General features: G+C 48.3%; 3 protein-coding genes across 3 annotated transcripts; 1 reads left to right on the top strand and 2 right to left on the bottom strand.

The window, feature by feature from the left end:
* Positions 1-33: 33 nt before the first annotated feature.
* DFJ58DRAFT_919304 (uncharacterized protein) lies at positions 34-1,779 on the bottom strand (the record flags this gene model as incomplete). The annotated part of the gene is made up of 10 exons (XM_041395612.1): positions 1,601-1,779; positions 946-1,243; positions 824-888; positions 690-788; positions 599-632; positions 477-567; positions 329-419; positions 207-218; positions 124-160; positions 34-72 (listed from the first exon to the last, which is right to left on the bottom strand). Coding segments are annotated over exons 1-10 (792 nt in total), but the record flags the coding sequence as incomplete, so codon positions are not given.
* A 3,899-nt stretch (positions 1,780-5,678) lies between these two features.
* Positions 5,679-6,389, top strand: DFJ58DRAFT_850463 (uncharacterized protein; the record flags this gene model as incomplete). The annotated part of the gene is made up of 4 exons (XM_041393774.1): positions 5,679-5,681; positions 5,732-5,755; positions 5,810-6,001; positions 6,207-6,389. 4 exons carry the CDS (start codon positions 5,679-5,681, stop codon positions 6,387-6,389), a joined length of 402 nt encoding a protein of 133 aa, XP_041234636.1.
* A 289-nt stretch (positions 6,390-6,678) lies between these two features.
* Positions 6,679-7,943, bottom strand: DFJ58DRAFT_850462 (interferon-inducible GTPase-domain-containing protein; the record flags this gene model as incomplete). Its single annotated transcript, XM_041393773.1, has 2 exons — positions 6,679-6,708; positions 6,843-7,943. The coding sequence occupies 2 exons, from the start codon at positions 7,941-7,943 to the stop codon at positions 6,679-6,681; spliced, it is 1,131 nt and encodes a 376-aa protein (XP_041234635.1).
* Positions 7,944-9,432: the final 1,489 nt, after the last annotated feature.

Here is a 9,432-nt window from a genome sequence, read left to right as displayed (position 1 = left end):
TCATACACCCCTAGTGCATTGAGCGCCACTCACGTACGCCACGAAACCACCGAACACTTGGGTTAGGCCATTCTAAAACCAGGTCAAGGGCAATGCATATTTTGAATTGTAAGACAGTCGCACCATGACGTAGAACCATGAAATACGTTGAGCCTTATGACTGTCAGTCAAATAGTACTATATTTCACACGAAAATTCTCGCGTACCTGTTCATCCTTCTTGTAGAACATCGAGATGATGAGAATGAGACACGGTGAGACACAAGACTCGCACATTCCTGACCATTTCGAGTTTGTGTCTTGTTTCTTTGAAACGCGAAGAGGCTTACCCAGAAGGAATCTGAGAGCAAAGAAGGCTCCGAAGTTGTTTGTTGAGGCATGCAAACATGAGGATTATTCCCCATACAACAATGTTGCCGCCTTCAATGGGTTAGTTGATTTGCAGCTGATACTATGGTTCATTGATTTCGCTCTCACCGAGATACTTGGCCAACCGAAGTTTCTGCGAGATATAGACGGTCGGAAACTCCCAAAAGAGGTAACCTGTGGTTTGAACAGTTCGTGAGATCTATGCCGGTTTGCAGGATCGAAAATCTTACCCAGGTAGAAGGCCATGGATACCAAGTTGTAGTTCTAGAGTCATATTAGCATGTGCTGGATGTTACAGATGTTATAACCTGCCTGGCCTACGATCGGGAGGCCCATGACACTGCGACATTGTCAATATTCATGTTACCCAACCTCGCTGCGAACAACACTCGCCTCGCATAGTTCAGTGAGGTCTTGTCCCTGTTCAAGGGTAAGCATAAATGATTATTTCGTACATTATATGACGAACAAAATATTGACAGGAATAAACAGCCGCTGAAATGGTGGGGATGACAAGGTCCTGTAGATCCGTCGATATTTAAGTCAAAATCGCCAAAGTGCAGGAAACAAAAAATACCAGCTTGCGCCTGAGCTTTCGGTTATATTCCTCACTGAAGTGTGCCGTTGCTCGTGCACCGACGAGCTGAAGAGCCGCATCACCGTCAGAAGTATCGAGTGTATCTAGCCCGAGCTTTTTCGTCGTAGGTCTCGAGCTGCGAGCTCTTCTCGACTTCGTCCGGAGTCTTCGCCGCACTAGTTTCGGAAGACATTGCACTAGCGCGTAATCAAGACGCCCCGAACATTGCATTAGCTTCTTATCTGAATCCTCTCCCAGAAAGAAATGCATCCGCGACAGCTTGGTGTTATGACTGTGCCTGCAAGATAAAATTATAGCTCAAACGACCTGTACTGCAATTGAGGGAAAAGATAAGCAAGCCAACATGTTCCACGAGGAAAACGAGAGATAACTTACACGAAAAGACAAGGACGGACTCACGGCAAGCCGACGAGACCGTTTTGTTCAAGGTCTTCTCACGAACGCTACGTAGAGACTTTGATGATTTATATCGAGAAAAAAATAGGGTACAAATGAGTATATGGTATGAAAGTTCGTAAGATAATACAGAAACAAGTAAAGCGACTATAGTTTCTGAATAACGATGGCTAAAGCTGCCCCGCCCTAGAAAGCTACCGTGTGAGTGACATGACACACGGAATTGAAAGTTACTTACCCCGTTGCAGATGCCTGCTGCACCATACTCCCCGGACTTTAGGGCGTGAACCAGAGATACCACAATGTGAGAACCCGAACCGCTTCATCACATATTTCAGGCCATCGCCTTCTTCAATGCAGATCAATATGATGAGGCAAACTTGCTCCTCAAAGAACTTGCTGCCAGTTGTCCGAATGCTGATACTCGTGCATGTCATGTTGTGCAAGTAAGTATCATGTAGCCACGCTGAGTCCGAGGGCGTAGCTATTTTGACGCGGTCCTACCGCGCCTGCCGCGGTCGTGACGCGCATGTGACGCACATGTGACGCGCTACTGCAACGTTTTACATTTGACTTCCACATCAAGTTGTATGGGTTCATGATCATTCCTTCATTGATTTTATTCACCATAGGCACATATACTACCAGCTAGTCCTCAGCTAATGACTATTTTCTTGGCACTGACGCGCCAGTGTTCTACATTAAGGACACATACTACTAGTCGCATCAACCAATGACTATGTCTCTTCCTCCCTCTCTGGACCCTCTCGAACTGGGTGACTGCAGGACCCAGGTCACGTTCGGCGTGAACATGGTGCAAACCGTTCTGCAGCCGCCATTTGATATTCGGCAAAGAAGTTTTGGCGGCAGGACCGCGTCAAGCCCAAATTTAGCCATCATGATTAATTAGTAGCTCAGCTGAGCGTCTACGCAGTTCTCGCACCTATGCACACCCACCAAACACCCACAGTCTTTTGATAGGTCTGACTAGGGAGACTACTATATTCGGTGCTCTACCACAGTCTGCCTCGGCCGTACTTAATACCATCAACCTCCAGTAAAATGCCTCAGCTCACCCCAAACACCACACCCTTTCGAGCGTTTAAAGATCATACAAAAGCCATACGCGCTGTAGCAGTTTTCCCTGATGGCCGACGTATGGTGACGGGATCGTTTGACAGGACGCTTTGTTTGTGGGATTTGAAGATAGGTGTTATGTTGAGGAAGATGGATGGGCATCGCGAATAGGGTGACGACATTGGCGGTATCACGAGATGGGCAATTGATAGCAAGCGGTGATCAGAGAGGAGCGTTCATCGTTTGGCACGGGGAAACTGGCGGATATCTTACCCAATCCACCAAAGCACACTCTAATCGGATTTACGCTCGGACTTTTCTCCCGATGGAACAGTACTGGCCAGTGGTTCAGAAGACAAGACGACCAAGCTATGGTCCACGACGACATGGCAGCTACAAGGAATTCCAATCGAACGTAGAAATTGCGTCCGCTGCGTTCAGTATTCGCCGTCCGGCGAGCTTCTGGCAACTGCAACATACATCGATATTCAAATTTATAATCCAAACACGAGGAAATGCGTCGCAGACTTCAAGGGCCAGATTCCATACAACTTTTCACTCGCGTGGACGCCCGATAGCACACGACTTCTCACAGCAGGAGATAAAATTGATCCGACCATACGGGAGTGGGATACAATGACATGGAAGCAGGCCGGTGATCCCTGGACAGGCCACACTTCAGATATCTCTTCCATTGCCATTCATCCCGCGGGCACACTCGTCGCTTCTGCATCTTATGACAAACATATTCGTCTCTGGCGACTCTCAGATCGACGAACCATTGCCGTTTTCCAGCACTCAGGCTGGGTAGGATGTGTCACCTTCTCCATAGATGGCAAGTACATCCTCAGCGGAGGTTCCGACAAGATGATCTCAAAGTGGGCAGTACCCAAGGATGCTTGACCTGAATCAAAGGTATTTTACTGTTAATTTTCTGCCCCTTCGCCATGCCATTGCGTATCTTTGAATGACAAGGCTCGAGTCTTTGCAAACCGCAATATGGCAAACTCGGAAAAATCGCTATGGGAGGATGTGCTTCTCGACGCGCAAAAGGTGAGATGACATCTATTCGAGTAGTTTCATAGCCAATGCTCACTTTGATCACACATAGGTAATCGAATTGAACCCTTTGTCGCATGTTGGATACCGGTTGAAGCATACAGCGCTTCATGGCGCACAACGCTACGATGAAGCTATCGAGACCTTCAAAGTGATGCTTACCAAATTGGACAATGCTCACGATATGCAGATACGAAGTAAGCCCTAGTAGGCAACACACTGTCTAGACGCTCAACTCTTTCCTCAGAGCTGCGCGAGCAGTATGCCAGCCCCTCCGAAGCAGATGGTGTCATTCAAAAGGTCATAAATATTCAGCTTGACACTGCCCCGCTTCGTCTGCTCGACACCACCACTGGGATTCTATGTGATCGAGAAACGCAGATAAGCGCTTTCAAAATGACCGCTGAGTACAAGCAGCTTCTGTTATCGACTATGAAGCATGCAGACCTCCCACGGGAGATAATCGCAGATGCAGTGATGAAATACTTCGGTTGCGTCATGTTATCGCATAGATGGGAAGGAAAGGAGCCACTGCTGCACGACATCAAGGACAAGGCCGTATTCCAGTTGGATGCAGCCGGTGGTCTCAGGAAGTTGCAGTTGTTCTGCAAGAAAGCTTACCAGGCAGGGTTTCACTGGGCGTGGGTTGATTCGTGTTGCATCGACCAGAACAACAATGTCGAACTCCAAAAATCGCTCAACTCTATGTTTGCCTGGTACTACCATGCAGCACTTACCATCGTCTACCTCTCTGATGTTCCGCCTTCGTCCAAGTCTGGCGCACTGACAAAGAGTGCTTGGAACACCCGAGGATGGACCGTCCCAGAATTCCTAGCTCCTAAAGTTATTCTCTTCTACCAACAGGATTGGACTCTATATCTCGACAATGATTCTCACAACCACAAGGAGTCTGTCGAGATCATGCATGAGTTGGAGGATGCGACGGGTGTAGATGCACGCGCACTCATTGCCTTCCAACCAGGGATGAGAGACGCCCGAGAGAAACTCAAATGGGCGTCTACGCGTGTCACTACTGTGGCGGAAGATATTGCGTACTCACTGTTTGGTATCTTCGGCATCCAACTACCTATCCTTTATGGCGAGAATAAGGAAAATGCACTCGGGCGGCTCCTGCAGGAGATCGTAGCTCGATCGGGCGACATTACAGCCCTCGACCGGGTCGGACAACCATCCACGTTCAATAGTTGTCTCCCAGCCAACATTTCATCATACGCAGCTCCTCCATGCGCCCTCCCATCTTTGTCTGAAGACCAGATTCAGACAGCCATCTCTTCGCTGCGACATACTGTGGCTGTGGAATTGGCTTTAAATTTTTATGACCGGCTTGACAATATGAGCGCTGCTCGCTTCGCGAACTGCAGACTGCATCTGCCTTGCATAGCGCATCGTGTCACAGAAGTCAGACGGAGGCAGGATCTAGCCCAGGCAACTCATTTCACGTATGGAGTAAAGGCGGATGGGCTTCGTGACCTGTTGATCACCACCGAAGAGACGCTGGTTCAATTCACGTGGGCGAGGCCCACTCGACAGACATTCTTGCTTGTCCGTCCATGGGATCGTCGTCTCCTTGAGCTGCCTGACTTTGGAGAGCAGCCTGCCTTCGATGATGACACAGTTGATTTGTCCGATCCCGGATCTCCGTTAAATCACTCGCGTCGTTCTGCAAAACGGGAGCGGATTGATCTGGAGTGTCGCTCACAAGCATTGCGATTGATCGTTCGCCTTGGACAACCATTCGGCGCATTTTTACTCGCACAGCAGCGCGGCGGGGAATACAAGAGGATTGCGTCAGATCGTGATATCATTGCACAATTCAAAGATACCGCTTCTGTTCACAATATGATGGACATTAGGACTCTAGAAATATTGTAGATGTATGCATTTTAGTTTTGAAGAGTCCTAGAGATGCCGCAGGTTACCCATATCGATTGTTTATGTTTGTTTACGCTTTTTTGATCCGCTTTTGTATTGCTTTGCTTGAGCCTTCCTTTGACGTTTGACGCGATGCTGCTGGAATTGCCGAGGGGACAACTATTGTGTTTTGTGGATTTTGTGGCTAGTCATACCTGCACAGTTCACTAGCGGTGGACGGACGACATGGGCAGTATAAATATGCAGAATGCCGTCAGGCTCATCACTGCTAAGCCTTCTACAATTCAATGGTGAGCATTTCTCTCTATTTCTCTCTCCTTTTCGCCGACAACTTGTCTAGCCTAATTCTACCGCACCCCCGCACGTGAGCTTGCACCTTCCTCCTGACTTCTCATCCTTTGGAGACGTTTGCGTCCAGCCGGATGCCACCAACAATACCTCCGACTCAGAAGACGAACATACACTCACTGCTTTCGGCGACGTATCCCTCACCGAAGAACAAATGCTTGACTCAGCTACGAATGAGATCCGTTGCCTTAACCGTTTGCGTTTAAAGGTGAAGCGCCCGCCATTTCCCAAGAATAGGTCGAGTGTCCAGTACAGTCCAAAGGTGCGCATCGTCTTTGCATAGAAAATCGTACTTTTTAGTGACGGTCTCCGACAGAGTCCAGCTCGGAGATTTTTTGGCTCATCGGGGTCTTCACCAGCTCTTTCTCCTTTGTCCTCATCCTTCTTGATCGATGCTTCAAAGAGCTCATCGCGATCAGACAAGCGACGTTCTACTCAGCATTCACAACCAGACGCTATCGAGGTAGAAATTCGAGCTCGCTGCAGTTGACTCACGAGAGTCTATCCCCAGTGGCTCGAGTGTTTCATGCAACTACGAACCAGGGCAGTCAATGATTGTAAAGGATGTTCCTTCCGTTGCTGAGGCAGCCACCGGATGGAGGAAACTGCCTCCTAGGTTGCCAATTCCGAAGTGGGATGCCGATGATTGAGTTGCCTGCAGAATACTTATTACTTGTATTATTAACATGCTGTATCGCTATCAATACATACCTGGCTCCAGGGTACAACGAAAGGTCCAGGGATGAGTGCCATGCTTACATATTGATCAACTGACTTCCCCACAGAACCTCGGTAACACGAGCTTGGCCTTTATTCGCATACGATAGCGAGGTTGATTGGAGACTGGGGGCTGGGATGTCGCTACGATATGGTACATATAATAGACAGGAGTCTGAATCAGTCAAAGAACACATTCGGAGAATGTGATATCATGTACAATTACATCCACAGATTGGGGAAGTATGAGGTCTGAAGACAAAATAAATAAAGAACAAGAATCAACAAAGATCAAAGAAAAAATCAGGATGACGCGCTGCGTAATAGACAATCGAGCGAGACGATCTGACCTAATTTTGAACATCCCTACGCAGACGCCCACGCACACATTCTGCAACATCATTTTGAAGCTCTGCCTCGTCAATTGCCATGGAAGAAGGCGAGTTGTTCCATATCGCATGCACGGCGTCCTTGCAAACAATGTAAACTCCCTTAGGAGAGATATTGTTGCTCTCAAGGTTCGTTTGCACATTCTGGTACGTTTTGTTGACGAACTCCCTCCGGGTTTCAGTTTTGATTTGCTGGAAACGAGCACGTGTCTCATCGTCAGCATGAAAAGGGTCGAACCCTCGTTGCATCCTGTCCAACACCATATTGTTGATGTGCTGATCTGACTTGGAGCGAACAATGAACACCTTAATGTTGGTGAACTGCTCGCACGCCCGGAGAATGGCGAGGTCGGAGTCCGAGAAACGATTGTCGAATAGCACAATGATGCAGTCGAAGATGTAGAGGCCCAAGATATTGAAGTACTGCCAGTCAGGCATATTCGAAGTGCCCGCACCGGGAACGTCATACCAAAAGATCTGGGAGTCTGGGCGTGGATCAGTGTATCTCGTGACTGCATCGGTAGTTTCGACAATCCCCGTAGGAGCAGCGATGGGGTCGTTGTTGGACAGGCCCCGGACGGCATTGATAAAGGATGACTTCCCGCCTCCGGAAGAGCCAACGACCGCGAGGTGGAGGAAGCCTGGGCTGTAGCGATACTCGGTCTTCATCCGAACAATATCCGCCTCCGACGGACGGCACTCGGGGCGAACTCCTTCAAACCACCGACGCTCTGTCGCGAACCTCGCTTCCTCTGCTCTTTGGAGAGCTTCTGCAGCTTCAGCTGCCGCCCGCTCAGATTCTTCCTGACGCCTCTGTGCATTTGCTGCTGTTCTTGCAGCACGACTGGCTCTTCTTTCTTCTTCAACATTGCGCTCCGCCGTATTTAGTGATTGAGACGCTGCGGCTAGATCCCTTTTTGTTGCCCAAAGTTTGTATCCCAACACAGCTGTAGCAAGGAATGAGGTCGGAACGGCTCCTGTAACAGCAGCACCTGGGTCGGGAATAGCACCTGGGCCTGGAATAGCACCTGGGCCTGGAACACCACCTGAGTCTGCAGACATAGCAGCTACTAGCCGTGAAAAAGTATCTGGGGACATGCTGCACCAACAAAAGAGAGAGGGGGGATTAACACTGAGAAGTGCTGTGTGCTAACGTGTTCTCCGTCTACGTGCGGTGCGACCTACTAGTAGTGTAGACCAAGATTAACTGACTATGGACTGCGGAGCTTGAAGCTTCGCTCAGCCTGGATGGATTGTAGTACTGTGGATACAGTGACAAGAACTCTGCAGGTAGGGTAAACGATTTGGACACAATTAGCAAGGGGGTTCTTATAGTACTTGTCGAGACAAACACGAGGCCAGCATGAATCAGACCTAACACCAGAAGCTTCCATTGTCGTCGGCAAGCTGTACAGTTATCACATAGAAGTTATAATGTGTTACGCCGAGTGCATGTGCAGGGAGAACATGCATGCACCTACCAATAGGAGGCTATAGATCTGATAGAGATGGTTGATCATCATGCACAAGTTGCGCTCAAGCCATATTTCTGAAAGTGCATATAATAGGGACGTTCAAAGTTGGGCGCCCACGCCCAACGCCTACACCCACGACCCCCCTTGCCCATATACCACTTCCCGTTTTGTACTTGAACGAATGTATTATATAATCAATGATAACTGACTACACTTAACACTGTCCGAAAACACATATCACACTCAATGGCCCGTTTTCGAACATCACGTGAGCAATACCTTCACTCATATCTCTTGCTTATGGTTCTATGTGCTTTGTTTCAGCCAGAAGTGACCCTCGAAGAGGCAGCAGCACAGCTGCACTGTGGCTTATCTTGCATTCTTGCTATTCAACAAACTCATTATCTACAAGAGCGCTCCCCTGTGGCAAAAGCTGGCACCCTACACATTGCTTGGGAATATGCAAATTCTCCGTCCGACCACTTTCACTTTATTCTGAGAAACATAAGTAACATACCCCAAATACACTGTGCCCTTGGAGTTGTGGTCATATTAGGTCCATCAGCGGGGACATAGCATTCGAAAAATTTGTTGTCGGAGATGTTGCCATTGCATCAGACTGGACACCTTCACCAGTTGTCCAGAGACGTCAAGCATGCACCTTGTATTTTTTTGTTAAGCTGCATGATGGACTTGTAAGGTAGAAAATAATGAGAGAAGCACAACACTCACTACTCGTACTTTCGTTTGACTCGGTCCCCCATTGCAACAGCATTCTGGCTGTGTAATTGTGGGAAAACAGAAGCTGCCATGCGCTGATATACTGTCACTTTGCTATCACCTGACGTGTTCTGGCACAGAAACATCATATCTCGTATCATATAACAACTTTAACTCACTCACCTCACCCTTCTTCTGCTTGCCTAGAAGCACGACTCTGTTCTCTGATAACTTAATCTGCACCAATAGCTGCCAGACTAAGTCGTCAGTCCAAACGATCTCTGGAATTGTGACGCCGCTATCCTTCTTCTTCGCCATATGCGCAGATCTGATTGATGTGACAGTGAGTACAAGGTGACAGCTAATTGTTAAATTTTTAGATTTACGTTCAT

The sequence above is a fragment of the Suillus subalutaceus genome (assembly GCF_016647625.1).
Source record: "Suillus subalutaceus strain FC151 chromosome Unknown DFJ58scaffold_781, whole genome shotgun sequence".
Lineage (NCBI taxonomy): Eukaryota > Fungi > Basidiomycota > Agaricomycetes > Boletales > Suillaceae > Suillus > Suillus subalutaceus.
This window is presented reverse-complemented; position numbering and strand designations above follow the sequence as displayed.